This window comes from Malaclemys terrapin, chromosome 13 (genome assembly GCF_027887155.1).
Source record: "Malaclemys terrapin pileata isolate rMalTer1 chromosome 13, rMalTer1.hap1, whole genome shotgun sequence".
NCBI lineage: Eukaryota > Metazoa > Chordata > Testudines > Emydidae > Malaclemys > Malaclemys terrapin.
Genome location: NC_071517.1, coordinates 39,815,520 through 39,835,642, shown reverse-complemented (window position 1 = coordinate 39,835,642; position 20,123 = coordinate 39,815,520). Strand labels below are relative to the sequence as shown.

Below are 20,123 nucleotides of genomic sequence, written 5' to 3'. Positions count from 1 at the left end.
TACCAATAAAGGATTTATTAAAGCTAATGTTAAAAAAAATGACATAACACACAAGTTAAGAAAAGAGTGTGTGTACATCTGGGTTTAGTGCTCAGATTATCCACAAATACAAAGTTCATTTTAAAAGTCAAAGATAATGAAGTACATAATTAGCAATAACTCAAATTTAGGGGAATAAATTTAACAATACAGTTTAGATATTAGAATCCGAATACTTGGGTAAGTCACTCATGAAAAGTTATACGGAGAGTTGTTTGTCAAAAGCAAATATATCAATAAGCCTAAATTGTCTCTCAGTAATTGAGAATTTGCAGGCGTGGATTCATTAACATCTGGAGCAGAGACTCCCCCATGATGCATTGCTTCCCTGTTTTTCTGGTCCCAGAGTTCAGTGCAGTTCTTGCCTTGGAATCTCTGTTCTCCAGTCTGTATGCTAATAGAGGTGCCGCCCTGTCCCATCTTCTATGTAAATGAGGCTAGGGGAGTTGCCTTAATCCTGTCACCCTTGTCTGGAGGGGTTAAGTGTGTCTCCCATGACCCTTTCATTGCTTTCTTATTAGTCTTTCTTCTGACTTGGTTCAAGCAGAGGCTGGAGTGGGGTGGTGTAGTAGTTCCGGGGTGGGGCTCGTCCCTTCCTGGGGCGCCTGAAAGCCAGGCCGCCCCGCTACAAAGCAAATAACAGTTAGGGCCCCGACCTTTGGGTAGGGGCTAAGCACACAATTGATAGATCAGGGCTCAGGCCCCTATGCAGGGACTGAGCACACAATTAACAGTTCTGAGCTCAGGCCCCTTGTGCAGGGGCTGAGCACACAATTAACAGTTCTGAGCTCAGGCCCCTTGTGCAGGGGCTGAGCACACAATTAACCGTTCTAGAGCTCAGGCCCTTATGCAGGGGCTGAGCACACAATTAACAGGGAGAGTTTAAAAGTGCCTTGTGGGATTTAGTTGTGCTGGGAGGGCCCTGGCCTGGGTGGTAATGAACTAACTGGGTTTCTTTCCAGCTTGGCAGAGTCCAGAGCGTCTGTCTGCAGGGAGAGAGCCTGGGGGGAATCGGGCTGTGACATGCACTCAAGCCCCTTCTGAAACCTTCCCAATCGCCCAGACAGGCTGAGGAATCACATCCAGATTTCACTAAAGATCGTCCCTTCTTCCAGGTGACAGGGAAGGGAAATGGCTGTGATGGAGTCAACTCAGGTAGGGGATTTTCAGGGAGCTGCTGGACGGCGGGAGGGAGAGGCAGGGAGGAGACAGTGTGATAAACCTGCTGATTTTCTGAGTAGGAAGAGGCATACCACCATTTGTCAAAGAGGTCATAGCCCTCCTGGGCAGTGCTGGGAACATTTTCCATACTCCCAGTGCTGGAGCCTGAACCCAGTGGACAGAGGCTGCTGTGAAATACGAAGGGAAGCTTTTGGGATTCCTGTCCCTGTCCCTGGCTCAGTGCTCTGCTTCCCATATCAGCCTGTGGCTGGCAAGTGTGTGGTAATTGCTAAATGAGAAGACCCTGCCCTACTCCATCTGCTCCGTGGGGGACAAGGAAGTCTCACCTCTCCTCCCCGCCTCATGAAGACTCCTGGTGCTCTGAGCAGGGTGGGTGTTACTCTGGTCCTCCCAGAGCTTCCAAGAAGTTTTTTTTCTTCTTCCTCTCCTGTGCCTAGTGGGATTGTGGCTGGGGCAGCAGGGGCTGAGTGGGGGTCTCTTGTTGTTTCAGATGCCGGTGACCTTCGAGGAGGTGGCTGTGTATTTCACCCAGGGGCAGGGAGCTCTGCTGGACCCCAGTCAGAGAGCCCTCTACAGGGACGTCATGCAGGAGAACTATGAGATGGTGACCTCGCTGGGTAAGGGATTCCTGTCCCCTCGGTTATTAGAAGCCGTGAGGTCTTCATTTCTGACTCTGGTCAGGTTCTTCCCTGGTCAGTTAGATTGGAGGGGAATGGGTTCCATGATACGCAGCTGCCACGTGAGAGGGACTTTCATTGGGACACGGGTATCAAAACCTAATGGACATGCGAAATAAAGCCCACCCCTCCAGCATTTGGGGGGCGGGGGGGGGTAGAAGTCATTCATTGTCCTGTCTGTATTGTTTCTTACTCACGCACAAAATCCCTCTTCATTTCCCTTCTTGGGAATAGCTCCAGCCCTGGGGAAGACTCTGGACTCTGCAGATTTAGAAATAGGAAATGGTCTAACTCCAGAGCTGTGTGCGCGTCAGCAAGGCCCAATAGCACATAGATCCTGGGAACTCCTTGTGAGGGCCTAACAATTCCCCCCACCTCCCCAGACGTCTGCTTCTCCCAAGAGGCCTCAGTGATCATGTTCCCGTCCTGTTAGATTCCATGTTCCCCCAGCAGATCATGGGGAGAGGTACCACTCACAGAATGCCCTTTGTGACAGACACTCTTCCAATCCGCCATGTGCCCCGACCTTGTCTCTTTTCACTCCCTGTTCAGGATTTCCCATTCCCAAACCTGAACTGATCTCCCACCTGGAACGAGGGGAAGAACTGTGGGTCCCGGATCTCCAGGTCTGTGAGGAAAGAGAGATCCTGAGAGGCAATCGCACAGGTGAGGACTGAAACAGAAACCATCTGGTGAATGAAGGAAAAAGCTGAGAATCCCAAAAATATGCTGTGAGTAAGAGCACTTAGTTCTTCCTCACCTCAACCAGGGCTGTAGTCAACAGGTACCATTCACGGCTTTCCACGCGTCCTGTTAGCTGCAGGAGTTTCCTTCCCAACTTTCCATCCCTGGGAGTGTTTGGGTGGGATCTGGAGACAAAATCCAGTTGCTCAGTCTTCACTATGTTAGCATATTGGGTTTTCCCTTGGTGCTATTCCTCTTTCTCCCCAGCACAATGACTCCTGTCTGGATTGTCTGTTTCTCCCAGCAGGTGATGAGACAGTGGATGAGAAGAAGGAGGGGAATCATCATGAGGAAGTTCCTAGGGAAGTGGAACCACAGGGGACCTTTGTGGGAAGAGCTGAAGGGAGTTTATCCCAGTGCTTGGAAGAGGGAGAAGACTGGGGAAATTGGCAGAAGTCAGAGAGGCGACTGAAAAACCACCGAAAGAAGAAAGTGGATGAATATATTATATGTGCAGGAGGAGACAAGGATCCCACAGCCCAACAGACCAATCCTAAGGAAGAGAAACCCTATCAGTGCCTCGAATGTGTAAAAGGGTTCATTTTCAGATCACAGCTTGTGACACATCAGACAATCCATACTGGAGGGAAACCCCTTCAATTCTTAGCCCATGGGGAAAGCTTCAATAACTGCTCAGATCTTAATAACCATGGGAAAAGCCACATGGGAGAGAAACCCTATCAATTCCTCGAATGTGGAAACTGTTTGAATTGGAAGTCAGAATTAATTACACATCAGAAAATCCAGACAAGGGAGAGACCCCATAAGTGCTTGGATTGTGGAAAAAGTTTCATAGAGAGGTCACACCTTATTGAACATAAAGCAATCCACACAGGAGAGAGACCCCACAAGTGCTTGGACTGTGGGAAAAGTTTCATACGGAGGTCAAACCTTATTAGACATCAGGCAATCCACACAGGAGAGAGACCACATAATTGCTTTGACTGTGGGAAAAGTTTCTTTGACAGATTTGCCCTTTCTAAACATCAGGCAATCCACACAGGAGAGAGACCCCACAAGTGCTTGGACTGTGGAAAAAATTTCATATGGAGGTCAAACCTTGTTAAACATCAGGCAATCCACACAGGAGAGAGACCCCACAAGTGCTTGGACTGTGGGAAAAGTTTCACACAGAGGTCAAGCCTTGTTAAACATCAGGCAATCCACACAGGAGAGAGACCCCATAAGTGCTTGGACTGTGGGAAAAGTTTCATAGAGAGGTCACACCTTATTAAACATAAAGCAATCCACACAGGAGAGAGACCCCACAAGTGCTTGGACTGTGGGAAAAGTTTCATACAGAGGTCAAACCTTATTAGACATCAGGCAATCCACACAGGAGAGAGACCACATAATTGCTTTGACTGTGGGAAAAGTTTCTTTGACAGATCATCCCTTTCTAAACATCAGGCAATCCACACAGGAGAGAGACCCTACAAGTGCTTGGACTGTGGAAAAAATTTCATATGGAGGTCACACCTTGTTCAACATCAGGCAATCCACACAGGAGAGAGACCCCACAAGTGCTTGGACTGTGGGAAAAGTTTCATAGGGAGGTCACAACTTATTAAACATGAAGCAATCCACACAGGAGAGAGACCCCACAAGTGCTTGGACTGTGGGAAAAGTTTCATACAGAGGTCACACCTTATTAGACATCAGGCAATCCACACAGGAGAGAGATCCCACAAGTGCTTGGACTGTGGGAAAAGTTTCATAGAGAGGTCACACCTTATTAAACATAAAGAAATCCACACAGGAGAGAGACCCCACAAGTGCTTGGACTGTGGGAAAAGTTTCATACAGAGGTCACACCTTATTAGACATCAGGCAATCCACACAGGAGAGAGATCCCACAAGTGCTTAGTCTGTGGAAAAAATTTCAGACGGAGGTCACACCTTATTAGACATCAGACAATCCACACAGGAGAGAAATCCCACAAGTGCTTAGACTGTGGGGAAAGTTTCAGGAACAGATCAGCCCTTTCTAAACATCAAGCAATCCACACAGGAGCTAAACTTCTGTGACACTGAGAGAGAAAGGGTTAAGCAACTTGCATGTAATAGATCCAGTTCAACCTTTAGAGACATGTTAAAAAAGTGTGTCCATGTTAGATAAGTTTACATTTCAAAGCTCAAACTTATGTTAAAGACCTGGAAGAAGATGGTAACTGTAGTAGGCTATAAAAAGCTACAAAGAGTCCTATGGCACCTTATAGACTAACAGATGTATTGGAGCATAAGCTTTTGTGGGTGAATACCCACTTTGTCAGATGCATGTGGTGGAAATTTCTAGAGGCAGGTATAAATATGCGGGCAAGAATCTGCCTAGAGATAATGAGGTTAGTTCAATCAGGGAGGATGAGGCCATCTTCTAGCAGTTGAGGTGTGAACACCAAGGGAGGAGAAACTGCTTTTGTAGTTGCCTAGTCATTCACAGTCTTTGTTTAATCCTGAGCTCATTGTGTCAAATTTGCAAATGAACTGAAGTTCAGCAGTTTCTCTTTGGAGTCTGGTCCTGAAGTTATTTTGCTGCAGGATTCCTTTTAAATTTGCTATTGTGTGTCCAGGGAGGTTGATGTGTTCTCCTACAGGTTTTTGTATATTGCCATTCCTAATATCTGACTTGTGTCCATTTATTCTTTTACGTAGGGATTCTCCAGTTTGGCCGATGTACATAGCAGAGGGGCATTGCTGGCACACGATGGTGTATGTTACATTGATGAACGTACAAGTGAATGAACCGGAGATGATGTGGCTGATCTGGTTAGGTCCTGTGAAAGTGAAATGAATTATATTAAAGAAATAGAATGAATTAAAGAATGCTGTATGTACCTTTAAGTAGAAATGAGAAATGCTGCAAGCCAGGGGGGCAGAAAAGCAGACATTAACTGCTTAACTTGCCACTTAAGGGCAATTGGTGAAGCATTAGTCTTAGATCGATAAGCGTTAACAAGGAAGTAGGATATGCATATTGTGCTCCATGCATATTTTACAATTTTGCTCTCTCTGTCCCTTTGTTTAGTTCACACCCTTTTATCTGTATAAATAAGACTGTTTGAATCTTGCATGGAGGCTCACATTATCTGAATGTATTAGCAGAGCGCTGTGCTAATAAAACAGAGTGGTCTGACAAACTGAGTCCTGAGTCTAACTTTGACAATTTGGAGGTTCCACCGAGATGGCAACCGTCTTCACTGGGGCTGTGTGATTCCTGACTGTTTTTGTAGGACGACCGTGGTAGCCGGCACCTGGGCATTTGGCCCGAGCGGTCCTCCTCCTGAACGGAAGGGCGCACGACCACAGTGAGGTCTACGCCATTGAACCTGTTGGTTCCCACTCTGTTCTGGTACGGATCCCAGGATCTGACATCAGGAATCTGGTCAGGTAATTATTTCTGTGTTTTGTCCGGACTGAGGACTGTCCTGTCTCTGTGTCTATCTGTCCTCCTGTGGAGTGTTTGAGTCTGGGTGCCATCTCCGTCCGGGGATCGGCCGACCAAGGGGTTCCTGTCCCCGAGGTCTGAGTGAGTGAAATCTGAACAATCGCAGCCGCACCACACCTTGGGTAAAACCCTTGGTGTGAAAGCAAGGGCGACTGAGTCAGTAGCCTGTGGGCTCCTTTTGTGTGTTGCACCGGGCATCGCTCTGACGAACCCGAATTTCCTTCTTGTGTGATTGGTGTGTGTAAAGTCCTCCTGTATTGGTAACCAGACGTCTAAGTCGGGACAGTTCCCTAAAGGAAAGCCGGCTCAGTTTTAGGAAGGGTCCGGACTCCTGTAAATTTCTGGAAAAATGGTCTAGGCTAACTCAGGGAGATCCCAAAACTCAGTGGCCACTGTTAAAACCTTGGAACAAGGACCGAGTGGACATCTTAAAAAAACAAACTCGGCCAGCCTAAAACTAAATTGGCTAAAGGAGAGGTTAATTGTTTCATGCAGTGGTGGGAAGAGGCAAATCGTAGGTGGACAAAATCAAAACTCGCCTCTCTCAAATATTCAAATAATAAATTAAAAGCTTTATTAAAAGAGTCCTCTCCCACCGCCAGACTGAGCGCTCCCCTTCACCCTGTTCTCTGACAAAAAAAAACAACAACAACCCCGGATTGATCCCAATTCCCTTCATACTCCCCTCTCATTGTAAAAAGGATAAAATGCCCCTTGTTCTGTTCCCCTTCGTTGTCTGCCTCAGAAACTGATTCTTTAGTGTTCCATTACCAATTCAGCAAGGAGGGTGGGCTCCTCAACTAGCCCCCACCCTTCCTGGTCCCTTTCCTTAAGCATTTCTTTCAAAATTGTGAAATGACCACAATATCACTCACAAAAATGGTTCATTGGAAAAAGCGGGATTGGGCCCAGACAAGCAACAGATAAAGAAACTAAAAAAACCAAACAGGTTGGAAGCCCTAAGGGCACAGTGTCAGGAGTAAGTGCAAGTATGAACCCCTGGAACAATATTTAAAATGGTGAAATCTGAGTGGATAAAGGTGTCATTTTGGGAAATAAACAAGTGATTTAAGGAAAGAGAGTGAAAAGTTAACTCTACAGAGGCTGGAGAGAATTAAACAGTTAAACTTTGTGATCTAATTAAAATCATTTGATTATGGACAATTGAGTCAAATTTGCTAAAAGAACATGGGGGGGGGGGGGTTCTATTGGAACTTAACTGCCCCAAATGTATAAAGGGAATGTAATCTATGTAAAAACAAAGCAGTGTAAGAGGGATGTTAAGGGAGAGAAAATGTGTATGTATCCGTCTGTCTGTGGGAATATGTGAGGTTTGTAAAACTCCTGTTTTGTAAGTTTAAGATAAATTGGTTTTGTTTTGTTTATAGTGCAACTAAAAATCCATTTGACTCTTTTAATTCAAAGTTGCAAAACTGACAGACCTTTTTGCCAGACACAGGTAATCAGAGTTGGTTGACTTTGAGATTTGGTATTTAACCCTTAAGGGGTAACTTGATTCTTTACAAAATTTAAATGTTTTCAAATAAAGACCAAGTCATGACTGCAGCAGGACAGTCAAAATCAGAAAAATAGGGAGAGATTCTGGATTCTGTTTGTTTGTTTGTTTTTGTAACAAAATAGCAAATGAAAGCTGTAGGAAAAGAATAAAGACAGTGGCCCTCTGAAGCAACAGCAGGGGTGAGGTGCACAAAACAAAAAGAAGCAATGTTAGAAACACTGAGCCTTAAAATGGCTCTGTGTAATCAGATTGTCACTTTGATAAGGGTACATAAAACTCTGTAAGAACAAAAGAAACAGTTACACCCTAGGTAAAAATTAATATGGCGAATGTTTTAAAAGTTAAAGTATAGAAGGAATGTGCAGAAGTGTGCAGTGTATATTATAGAGGGGGTAAAAGAAATGCAAACGAAACATGCTACTTAATTAAAATCCTATTAGGGCTCTAAAGGAGCCACAATAGACTGTGTTTTCTTTTTCAGATCTGTGTGTTTTGGAAGCAAGAGTTAAAAGTGATCAAAATTCTGGTAAAAGTTAATTGTGTTCCTTTTAAGACAGAGTCTCTGAGCTCTGCTAATGGTTTTGAATCCAAAAGCCAAGCCTGTGATGATGCAAATTATCTAACTGATAAAGGAAGTGAGAGAACTGCCAGCACAAAGAAGTTGCAGATAAAGAACATACCTGGTCAGCAAACAAATTGTCTAAATAAAAGGCACAGTATAACAAGATACCTTTAATTAAAATAAATTTAATGTTAATAAGTACCCCTGTAACAATGTCTAATGTGTATGATTTTTTGGGGAAAAAAGAAATCCTTTATGGTAATGATGCTTTTCAGCTGTTACCTGTGAACAAACTTAAAGCTTAATACAGCAGGAAAGACATTGTAACCTTGGTCTGCTGTAAAGGGAAAACTGAGGTACACCACCTCATGGATTTAATGACTGAACAGTGGGATAATTTCCCCATAACTCTTAAAAGATAGAAGCCATTAAAACCTGGCCTGCCTATAGAACAAAAACACAGGAAAATATAGAGGTAATTCCTCTTGTTTTGCATGCAATCAGCAAGGGTATTTGTAAAAGAAAGGAATATTTTAAGCAATAATGAATGCCATCCCAAAAGGGGTAGAAAAAATGTTATTTTTGTCTTTCAGAAAAAGCTAATATCAGCTACAGGACAACCTAATAAGAAACAAATAAAAGTGGGAATGCTTATCCATCCATGCCTGTTGCTCCAAAGCCCTGTAGTAAAGACATCTCACTAGGATCCTGTATGTGGGATAAAATGAATAATGTGACCAAAGTACTGTATAATGGGCTATGTGTATGTGTTAATTCTTGGGGGGGGGGGGGGAAGAGTTTTAAAAGAATGGAAGTGTTAGCAACCTTCCAATAGACAAATATAAATGTAATGTAAGTACTGTGTTTACAAAAGGTAAAAAGGTAACATAGTTCCTAAAACAAACAAAAGGGCAATGTGGGAAACCGAACCATTCATATTATACATGCAAATGGCAACATGTTAAGAATTGCCACTGCAGAAAGACACAACAGCTTACCATTGGTATAATATATTTTCTGAATGGTCTCCCACAACTACTGGCGTACTAATGTTACTAACCCTAATTGTTTTTGATTTTAAATTGTATGTGTTTAATTGGAATGTTTGGAATGTGCTGTTGGATAAAACAAATGTATGCAAAGCTAGAGCCACAGGCCCAAATCACCTCCCAGTATTTTCTATTACGTGGACTAAATAAGAAGTGACACTGGCGATTAATAATCTTAGTGTCAAAAGGGGGATATGTAGGAGCAGGATCTTATAATGTCCCATAAGAATTAATTTAAATTTAAATTAAATTTAAATTAATGGAGATATCCCATCTCCTAGAACTGGAAGGGACCTTGAAAGGTCATCGAGTCCAGCCCCCTGCCTTCACTAGCAGGACCAAGTACTAATTTTGCTCCAGATCCCTAAGTAGCTCCCTCAAGGATTGAACTCACAACCCTGGGTTTAGCAGGCCAATGCTCAAACCACTGAGCTATCCCTCCCCCCATGTATGATTTGATTTCATCCCTGTCAGCCACCCTTTTTGAATAGCAGAAAGGAATGACAGACCAGAACAATCCTTATGACTGATTATGGTCACCCTTTTGTTTTAGAATAAGTTATAATGTCTACTATGGTTTCCTATATGTATTACAAAGTAGGCCTCTAGTTAAATATACATTTCTTTGTTTTAAGGTTTAGTAAGTAAGAAACAGGATTCTCTATTGTGTCTATGTTAAGTAGATTAGAGGAACATTGAAGGCCTGGGTCTCAATGTAAATTGTCTTGGTTATTGATTGTAAAACTTAGCAAGGTTTAGTTTGCAATGCCTTTTTGCTCCATATAAAATACTACTGTTTGTATTCCCAATCTGTGTGAATAAGGAATGTATGCATCAGGAAAAGATAAGGTGTGAAGGCCATTGTTATAGCCAGAGTCAAGGAAGAAGAAGTAAAGAGACTTAAAGGACATCAAAGAATCATCAGGTACTGCTTACTATCCAGACGGCTGTTAAACTGTCTGGCATCACAGCGTGCATACATGCTTCGCAGTGTAAGAAGGCACCCCCCAGCAAACCAATCACCTCAGGACCACGCAGAGTCAATTTTGACTCCAGAAGAAGACGTAGAGGAACAGCCTGCAATACCTTACCATCTACGCTCTCGTAAGGGTTGCCAGAAGCAGACGAGGACCTAAAGCAAGGCCCAAAAAGAAGCAGTAGTGAGCCTAGCGCCTGCTGCCTGGTGGATGTAAAACCGTGACTGCGGTTCCCTCCGTTGAGGTTGTCAGAACCGGAAGGGCCTTGCCTCCAACATGAGCCTCTGGTGGCGCCTGTTCCTCGGCTGCTGGTGTCTTAAGGTCTGGGGAGTCCACAATGACAATTCTTTTATCCAGCAGCAAGTGTGGATAGCTCAGACTCTTAATATTTCTAATTGCTGGGTCTGCAGCCACATCCCAGCCCACTCTCAAGCTGGTGTTCCTGTCCTGGCAATCCCACTCAATTCCCCAGACCTCACTGGAGGACTTCATCCGTTTAACAAAACATGGAACAATAATGACACTTGGGAAGCAGTGGGAATAAATGTATCTAAATGGATATGTGTGGTGGAGGGAAAAGGTCATTGGTGTTGGGTGTGTAATGGGACAGGGCTGGATCTGGGAAAAAGTCATTGCCTTCAGCATATTGTGGCCAATGGTGTATGGGATTATTCGAACAAAACTAAAGAGTGGCGGGCCGGGTATGGGGATATGAATTTTTTCTCGACCTGGGATCAAACAGAAAAATCAATCTCCTGTTCCCCCTACAGTAATCTTAGTGAAAACAATACAATCTTTCAATGCCATGCAAATAACACCACTCCTCGTAAGGAGAATCACCCTGTGCCCTTCGGAGGATATTACTCCTCCTTTGTAGGCACCTATGTGACAAATGGGTGCAACCGACCCTTCCCAGCCTTAATAGGCTATTATTGGGTTTGTGGGACCAAAGCTTATACTGTGTTACCAGCTAACTGGTCAGGTATCTGTTATCTCGCCCGACTCTTCCCACAATTCCGAGTGCTTCCCACGAGAACGCCTTCGTAATTTCAGGCGAAGAAGAAGGGACTTATCAGATGCCCAATGGTATGTAAATAACATAAGCCCCTTGACCTGGGAAGAGGCCATTGGCAGTTCCCTTATCCCACTTGGGGGAGTAATACACCATGCAAAAAGGCTCCTAAGGTTACAAGCAGTAGTTGAAATAATGGCAAATGAAACGGGAGAGAGTTTAAAAACCCTGGCCAAAGAAACAGGGGCGATCCGACAGATGGCCCTCCAAAACCGTCAGGCATTGGATATAGTGCTGGCCGCCAAAGGAGGGACCTGTGCTCTCATTGGAAAAGAATGTTGTGTGTTCATACCTGACGACACCAATGAGGTAATAGATCGTGCTAGTCACTTAGAACAAATTGCATATCTTCCCCATGAAGAGCCAAGTTCTTTATGGAAGTGGCTAAGTAACCTATTCAATTTCTCTGGCATAGGAAACTGGTTGTTTCAGGGAGCCCTGACTATCCTGTGTGGAATCCTAATGATTTATGTATGTTTTCAGTTAATCTCCTGTTGTATCCAGAATTGTGTAAGGTATGCCACCAAGGTGACTGCCCCAAAACAGAGTGCTAATATGATGATGTTAAATATCACTGATGAACCAAGAGATAAAGAACTATTAATATGTGGAACCCAGTAATTGTTGGTCTTTGCGTAAGCTTGACCAAAAGGAGGGATTGTGAAAGTGAAATGAATTATATTAAAGAAATAGAATGAATTAAAGAATGCTGTATGTACCTTTAAGTAGAAATGAGAAATGCTGCAAGCCAGGGGGGCAGAAAAGCAGACATTAACTGCTTAACTTGCCACTTAAGGGCAATTGGTGAAGCATTAGTCTTAGATCGATAAGCGTTAACAAGGAAGCAGGATATGCATATTGTGCTCCATGCATATTTTACAATTTTGCTCTCTCTGTCCCTTTGTTTAGTTCGCACCCTTTTATCTGTATAAATAAGACTGTTTGAATCTTGCATGGAGGCTCACATTATCTGAATGTATTAGCAGAGCGCTGTGCTAATAAAACAGAGTGGTCTGACAAACTATGAGTCCTGAGTCTAACTTTGACAGTTCTATGATGGTATCGCTGGTATAAATATGTGGGGAGAGTTGGCATTGAGGTTTGTTGCATGGATTGGTTCCTGAGTTAGAGTTACCATGGTGCGGTGTGTGGTTGCTGGTGAGAATATGCTTAAGGTTGGTGGTTTGTTTGTGGGCGAGGACTGGCCTGTCTCCTAAGGCCTGTGAAAGTGATGGATCTTTGTCCAGGATGAGTTGTAGATGATGATGCATTGGAGAGGTTTTAGATGAGGATTGTAGGTGATGGCCAGTGGAGTTCTGTTGGTTTCTTTCTTGGGCTTGTCTTGCAGCAGGAGGCTTCTGGGTACACGTCTGGCTCTGTTGATTTGTTTCCTTATTTCCTCGTGCGGGTATCCTAGTTTTGAGAATGCTTGGTGAAGATCTTGTAGGTGTTGGTCTGTATCTGATGGGTTGGAGCAAATGCGGTTATAGCTCAGCGCTTGTCTGTAGATGCTGGATCATGTGGTGTGTCCGGGATGAAAGTTGGAGGCATGAAGGTAGGCATAGCGGTCGGTGGGGTGGGGTGGTGTTAACGTGACTGTCACTTATTTGTACCGTGGTGTCTAGGAAGTGGATCTCCCTTGCAGATTGGTCCAGGCTGAGGTTGATGGTGGGGTGGAAACTGTTGAAATCATGCTCCAATACGTCTGTTAGTCTTTAAGGTGCCACAGGACTCTTCGTCACATTTTACAGATCCAGACTAACACGGTTACCCCTCTGATACTTGTAGTAGTCTATATTTGCCTTTATCTTGTTAGAGGTTAACAATGGAACCAAACAGTTCCTATCTAGGGCTGTATTCTGTTAATTCAGAGATCAAAAGGGAATAATAACATTTAGATGAAACTTGGGTGTAATAATGTCATTGCATGTCTCTTTAAAGTTTGTGGTAAACTGTCTATGAACTTCTTTATGGATAATTACCTTATGTTAATTCATGTGGTTAATTACTGGTGATGCTTAGGAAATAGAAGTTTACTTCAAAAGCCTAGTGAACAATAGTTCTCCCAAGGACTGCCTGCTGATGAGAGGCTGCAAAAATCTGTATAAAAACTCTTGGGACCTGATCCTTTTCTCTCCGATCTTGTTAAGCTTTATTCATAGATTCATAGATTATAGGACTGGAAGGGACCTCGAGAGGTCATCGAGTCCAGTCCCCTGCCCGCATGGCAGGACCAAATACTGCCTAGACCATCCCTAATAGACATTTATCTAACCTACTCTTAAATATCTCCAGAGACGGAGATTCCACAACCTCCCTAGGCAATTTGTTCCAGTGTTTAACCACCCTGACAGTTAGGAACTTTTTCCTAATGTCCAACCTAGACCTCCCTTGCTGCAGTTTAAACCCATTGTTTCTGGTTCTATCCTTAGAGGCTAAGGTGAACAAGTTCTCTCCCTCCTCCTTATGACACCCTTTTATATACCTGAAAACTGCTATCATGTCCCCTCTCAGTCTTCTCTTTTCCAAACTAAACAAACCCAATTCTTTCAGCCTTCCTTCATAGGTCATGTTCTCAAGACCTTTAATCATTCTTGTTGCTCTTCTTTGGACCCTTTCCAGTTTCTCCACATCTTTTTTAAAATGCGGCGCCCAGAACTGGACACAATACTCCAGCTGAGGCCTAACCAGAGCAGAGTAGAGCGGAAGAATGACTTCTCGTGTCTTGCTCACAACACACCTGTTAATGCATCCCAGAATCATGTTTGCTTTTTTTGCAACAGCATCACACTGTTGACTCATATTTAGCTTGTGGTCCACTATAACCCCTAGATCCCTTTCTGCCGTACTCCTTCCTAGACAGTCTTTTCCCATTCTGTATGTGTGAAATTGATTTTTCCTTCCTAAGTGGAGCACTTTGCATTTGTCTTTGTTAAACTTCATCCTGTTTAACTCAGACCATTTCTCCAATTTGTCCAGATCATTTTGAATTATGACCCTGTCCTCCAAAGTAGATGCAATCCCTCCCAGTTTGGTATCATCCGCAAACTTAATAAGCGTACTTTCTATGCCAATATCTAAGTCGTTGATGAAGATATTGAACAGAGCCGGTCCCAAAACAGACCCCTGCGGTACCCCACTCGTTACGCCTTTCCAGCAGGATTGGGAACCATTAATAACAACTCTCTGAGTACGATTATCCAGCCAGTTATGCACCCACCTTATAGTAGCCCCATCTAATTTGTATTTGCCTAGTTTATCGATAAGAATATCATGCGAGACCGTATCAAATGCCTTACTAAAGTCTAGGTATACCACATCCACCGCTTCACCCTTATCCACAAGGCTCGTTATCCTATCAAAGAAAGCTATCAGATTGGTTTGACATGATTTGTTCTTCACAAATCCATGCTGGCTATTCCCTATCACCTTACCACCTTCCAAGTGTTGGCAGACGATTTCCTTAATTACTTGCTCCATTATCTTCCCTGGCACAGAAGTTAAACTAACTGGTCTGTAGTTACCTGGGTTGTTTTTATTTCCCTTTTTATAGATGGGCACTATATTTGCCCTTTTCCAGTCTTCTGGAATCTCTCCCGTCTCCCATGACTTTCCAAAGATAATAGCTAGAGGCTCAGATACCTCCTCTATTAGCTCCTTGAGTATTCTAGGATGCATTTCATCAGGCCCGGGTGACTTGCAGGCATCTAACTTTTCTAAGTGATGTTTAACTTGTTCTTTTTTTATTTTATCCGCTAAACCTACCCCCTTCCCATTAGCATTCACTATGTTAGGCATTCCTTCAGACTTCTCGGTGAAGACCGAAACAAAGAAGTCATTAAGCATCTCTGCCATTTCCAAGTTTCCTGTTACTGTTTCTCCCTCTTCACTAAGCAGTGGGCCTACCCTGTCTTTGGTCTTCCTCTTGCTTCTAATGTATTGATAAAAAGTCTTCTTGTTTCCTTTTATTCCCGTAGCTAGTTTGAGCTCATTTTGTGCCTTTGCCTTTCTAATCTTGCCCCTGCATTCCTGTGTTGTTTGCCTATATTCATCCTTTGTAATCTGTCCTAGTTTCCATTTTTTATATGACTCCTTTTTATTTTTTAGATCGTGCAAGATCTCGTGGTTAAGCCAAGGTGGTCTTTTGCCACATTTTCTATTCTATTTCAGAGGAAGTTTGAGTCATAAGATGGAGATCTCCGGTCCCATCTGGACTGCCCTGATAGCGAACATTTTTACATGGACTATAACCTCGTGAAAGGATTCTGAAAAGGACTCTTTGCAATTCTAAAGCACCATCTCTACAGTGAAACTGATCTAAGCACTCTATTCATGTCTGTATGTATAATGATCTTTTAACCAATACTCTCACTCTCTTTTCTTCTTTTAATAAATTTTAGTTTAGTTAATAAGAATTGGCTGTAAACGTGTATTTGGGTAAGAACTGAAGTATTCATTAACTTGGTGAGTAATTCAGCAAACAGCAGAGGCTAACAGCGGGAGTTTGCCTGGGATCTGTCAGAGAGGAGGTTCGCTAAGTGCTGCATCAGGGGGGCTGTGCTGGTGAGTATCTGAGTGTCTGTGTTGCAGGGGACAGTTTGTCGGTTTGACCATGTGCTTGAGTGTTTGATTGTTTGTTTGAACGGTGTGAATTGGGAGTGCTTTGTTCCAGGTGGGCCTGACTGGTATAAAAAGGCAGTCAGCAGTGAACAGCGGAGGCTAGCAGAGGGAGTTTGCCTGGGGGTTCACCTCGGGAGAGCCCACTAAGGCTTGCATCTTGCGGGCTTCTGTGAGTTGCTGCAAGAGCTGAGGAAGCTCTTAGAAGGAAGCAGTTATGGAAGGTGAGCGTTCAGTTGTTGTAACCTGCACAAGTTGTGCCATGTTTGTCTTTCTTCCACAGGACAGAAGTGACAAAGTGCAAGCTGGTCTCCATATTGGAAGAGAAGGTTCTAGGTCTGGAGAAACAAGTATCAACCGTGCGTTGCCTACGAGAAAATGAAGATTTCCTGGACAGACGTCAGGATATGCTTCTACGGGCACAACGTTCTGAAGATTCAGAGCAGGCTGCCCAGAGTGGACAGAGGGACGGTGAAGAAATTTGGCAGCATGTGACCTCCAGAAGAAGAAAGAGGAGCGTCCATGTACCAGCAATGGAGATACAGGTGAGCAACCATTTTCATGTTGCACGTGGCAATAGACTATATTGGTAAGGGATGCAAGGAGAGTATGGGTCACGATGCAAACTGCAGACACACACACACACAACTAAAATTAATGAATGTAAAGTTTTATTGGGGATAATTACAAGGGGTAAGGGAGCAGCGTTTGATTAGCTAATAGAGTTAATGAAACTTAAAACACACAATGACTAAAATATCTACTAACAATATTTATAAACAAAGATGCAGCATTTAGTAATAACTGATACTTACAAATACAAACCAACGCATAACGACCGGCAAACGTAGACACTCTGTTTGAAACACGTGAGCTGAGAGAGAGGCTTCGAGGTGATCAGGCTCGGTTACGGGTGTACACAGGATACACAGGATTTGTTTTTCTTTCTCCTCTCCCTGCCTGCACATGGCAGGCAGGCCCATAAAGCATCAACTATGACATCATAGAAGTGTCATAGGGGACGGGGCCCAAAACCTGTTTGTGGTCGTTTCTGATTGGCACAAGCAAACTTTACACCAAGTAGGGGAGCAGGTGCCTCAAAGTCTGGCTTCCCCCCAAAAGGTGAGGAAATGCGTATTGTTTTAGAATGCGTGCAACACTGAATGACAAAAGAAGAGGCCAGGGCAATACCGGTCTGGGCAAGTTTTACAGGATGCAGACAGGAACTCATCTCAACAGCCCGATTCACAATTGAGCTGCAGCCATCCCAGGTGTGTGTAAAGAGCTGCTTAGCAGTGACAGCGGCAGTGTCGGTTTTAGTAGGGATGGTTTCCACCCTGGATCTTTCTAAAACAAAGTCCGTGGATGCATACACAGCTGAGAAACTTTGGCAGCTAGAAACTGAACCAACTTCCTCAGCACCTACACTGTTGCGTTCTACAGGCAAGGATTCATTCTGAGCTAACTCAATCAACTCACTTCCACCCCCTTCAGTTGCAGCAAACTGCTTGCAAAAGCTAGCAGAAGTTTTACTCCTTCAGGAGTACTTTTAGGCAATAATTCATTTTCCCCAGAAATTTTGTCCTTTCCCTTTTCAGCTACGGGTTGCTCTGCAGAAACATCTTCCTGAGCATCTTTCTGGGTTTCAGTTGAGTCTAGAACGACTTCTGAGACAACTGACGTCCTCAATCATCAGAAGCTGAGAGACACATTCTGTCTGCTCCTCAGAGAGAAGATTGGAGAAAAACTCTTCCCCAGCAGATAAACTGCCATTCTTAACAGTCACCAGGTTTGGAATTTCTTCCCCTTTGTTTCCAGACAAACTTTTGGAGATTGGGATATCTCCCTCCATGGGCAAGTTATTACCCCCAACACACACAGTCCTAGGAACACTTCCTTCCTGGGTTTTAGTTGAGTCCAGAATCACATCTGGCAAAACTGACAAATCCTCAGTCAGCATAAACTGAGAGGTACTTTCTGCCTGTTCCACAGACAGAACACTGGAGACAGTTTCTCCCCCGGCAATTAAACTGCTTTTCTGACTAGACAAACAGTTTGAACTTCCCTCCCCCTTGTCACAGACCACATGGCTTTTCAGAGACAAACACTGGGAGATTGGGATGGCTTTCTTAACAGGCAAATCGCCACTCCCAAGAGACAAACCACGGGAGACAGTTTCTCCCTCATACTCATTGAGCTGAACCTTCGGAGATCCTGTCCGCTGGCAATTGGGCTAACATCCCTGGTAGGGTTACCATATTTTGTGCCTCCAAATGGAGGACACTCCCCGGGGCCCCGGCTCCGCCCCCAGCCCCGCCCACGCCCCAACTCCGCCCCCTCCCCTGCTTCCCGCGAACATTTAATTCACGGGAAGCCTGAAGCAGGTAAGGGGGTGTGTGGGGGGGAGGAGGCGCGGCCCAGGCTGGCCCCCCCGGCGGCTCCAGCCTGGGTCGGCTCGGGCCCTGGGGTGCCGGCCCCGGCCGACCACCCCCGGCGGCCCGGCCCGGCTCCCTGACCCCGGCCCGGCTCCCCGGCTCCGCGGGCCCGGCTCGTGGCCCGGCCCAGCTCCCAGCCCCGCGGGCTCAGCTCCCGGCCCCCCGGCTCCCGGCCTGGCCCCCGGCCCGGCACCAAGCCCCCGGCCCCGCAACCCCGGACCCGCCCCGGCCTAGCCTCCCGATTTTCCCGGACATGCCTGGCTTTTGGGGATTTCCCCCCGGACGGGGATTTGAGCCCCCAAAAGCCGGACATGTCCGGGAAAATCCGGACGTATGGTAACCCTAATCCCTGGGTTCCCCACTGTAGCCCTAACAGTGGGTCTCCTCCATACATCGCACTGACGTCTTGCGATCAGCTGGGGAGGCCCGTGGGGAACCAGGCACCCCTACTGATAGTCAGACTCCCAGAGCCTCCACTCAGAAGAGGGGGCAGGGATCTGACAGGGAGTGGACGTGGGGGATGGACTCCGTACCGGGGCAGTGGGTTGTGGGGGAGCTCCCTGCATTAACTCCGTTTTCCACATGACCTGAGACAAAGCATTAATCAGGATGCTGAGGGGCTGGCGATCATATTTTCCCATATCCTCCCCTAAATTCACCAGCTCCTTCCAAATCATGTTTCTAAGGCACTCCTTGGCTCAACGCTGCCCAGGGTTGTGGGAGGTAGGGGAATTAAGATTGGGAGGGTGCCTGGCAGAGTGAGGACCATTATTTGTAAATGTGATAGCCTGCACGGGCTCTGAGGTAGTCTTTTTGCTGACTTGTCTTTTTAAGACACCAGTTTCTCGCAGCAAATCTCCTGCCTGTTTGATTTTTACCACTAGTTCACTCCAGGTGAGGTGTTCTAAATCCACAGTCCCCATGGTCAATTTTGTCTGAGAATTTAGTCCTGCATAAGTGCTGTGTACTAATTCGTGTCCCTGATACTGGAAAGTGATAATCCCATTCTCTTCCGTCTGGGGGAATGAATCGGAGAGAGCTGCCAGCATTTTCTTTCCAATTCGGTAAGCTTCTGGGGCCTCTCCTGGTTTCTGCTCTTCCATTATATACAGTTTCTTAAGGGAAGATGCAGGCAGTAATATTTTAAGAGCATTTATCATCCATTCCCGGGGTCCAGGGGCAGTCCGCTCCCAAGAACCTATGCCTATGTCTAGAGCATCTGCATCACAAGGAGAGGCGCATAACTGAGCCAATTGGGTTAAGTCCATGCCATCAGCAGAGGGGTACATTTGCCAAACACAGGCCAACCATGCAACGGCTGTGTCACGGTTCAGTGGCCCCAGTCTCTCAGCAATAGCCTTGGCTTGACTAAAAAAACAACAAGGAGTCTGGTGGCACCTTAAAGACTAACAGATTTATCTGTTAGTCTTTAAGGTGCCACCAGACTCCTTGTTGTTTTTGTAGATACAGACTAACACGGCTACCCCCTGATACTTGGCTTGACTAGGAGACCACCTTACTATATCTGTGACCAGATCTGTTGTGGGAAGATCAGCTCCTGCAACTATGCACTTAACCTCCCTTGTGGAAACGGGCAACAGTATGCCTGTGTGGCCAATTGGGGTTAAATGGGTTTTGGGGGACAGCATCAGGGGGGTATCTTTGTTTTCCCAGGGGGCTGTAAGTCACAATCTTCTCTCAACCTTACAGCTGCTACCACCCCCTTATGGGCACTAAGTTGGGCACACAATTGACTAATTTTTGCCTCACACTCCTGTTGGTCTGCTGCTGCCTTTGCTGCCCTG

At 45.1% G+C, this 20,123-nt stretch overlaps 1 protein-coding gene and 1 long non-coding RNA gene across 4 annotated transcripts in view; both read left to right on the top strand.

Moving 5' to 3' along the window:
• The window catches only part of LOC128847462 (zinc finger protein 345-like), a 430,467-nt gene extending 423,803 nt beyond the window's left edge, over positions 1–6,664 (top strand). Inside the window, exons 2-5 of one of the 3 annotated variants that reach the window (XM_054046896.1) lie at positions 1,002–1,194; positions 1,712–1,838; positions 2,451–2,564; positions 2,890–6,664. In XM_054046896.1, the coding sequence (XP_053902871.1) occupies positions 1,171–1,194; positions 1,712–1,838; positions 2,451–2,564; positions 2,890–4,670 (2,046 nt within the window). In that variant the 5' untranslated portion in view covers positions 1,002–1,170 and the 3' untranslated portion in view covers positions 4,671–6,664. Of the gene's footprint in view, positions 1–1,001; positions 1,195–1,711; positions 1,839–2,450; positions 2,565–2,886 lie in introns of all 3 variants that reach the window. The other 2 variants (XM_054046894.1, XM_054046895.1) reach the window with 2 other exon arrangements.
• A 9,105-nt stretch (positions 6,665–15,769) lies between these two features.
• Positions 15,770–17,861, top strand: LOC128847481 (uncharacterized). The gene is made up of 3 exons (XR_008446900.1): positions 15,770–15,829; positions 16,167–16,428; positions 17,482–17,861. It is a non-coding gene; the product is annotated as an uncharacterized LOC128847481 (long non-coding RNA).
• The last annotated feature ends 2,262 nt before the right edge of the window (positions 17,862–20,123 follow it).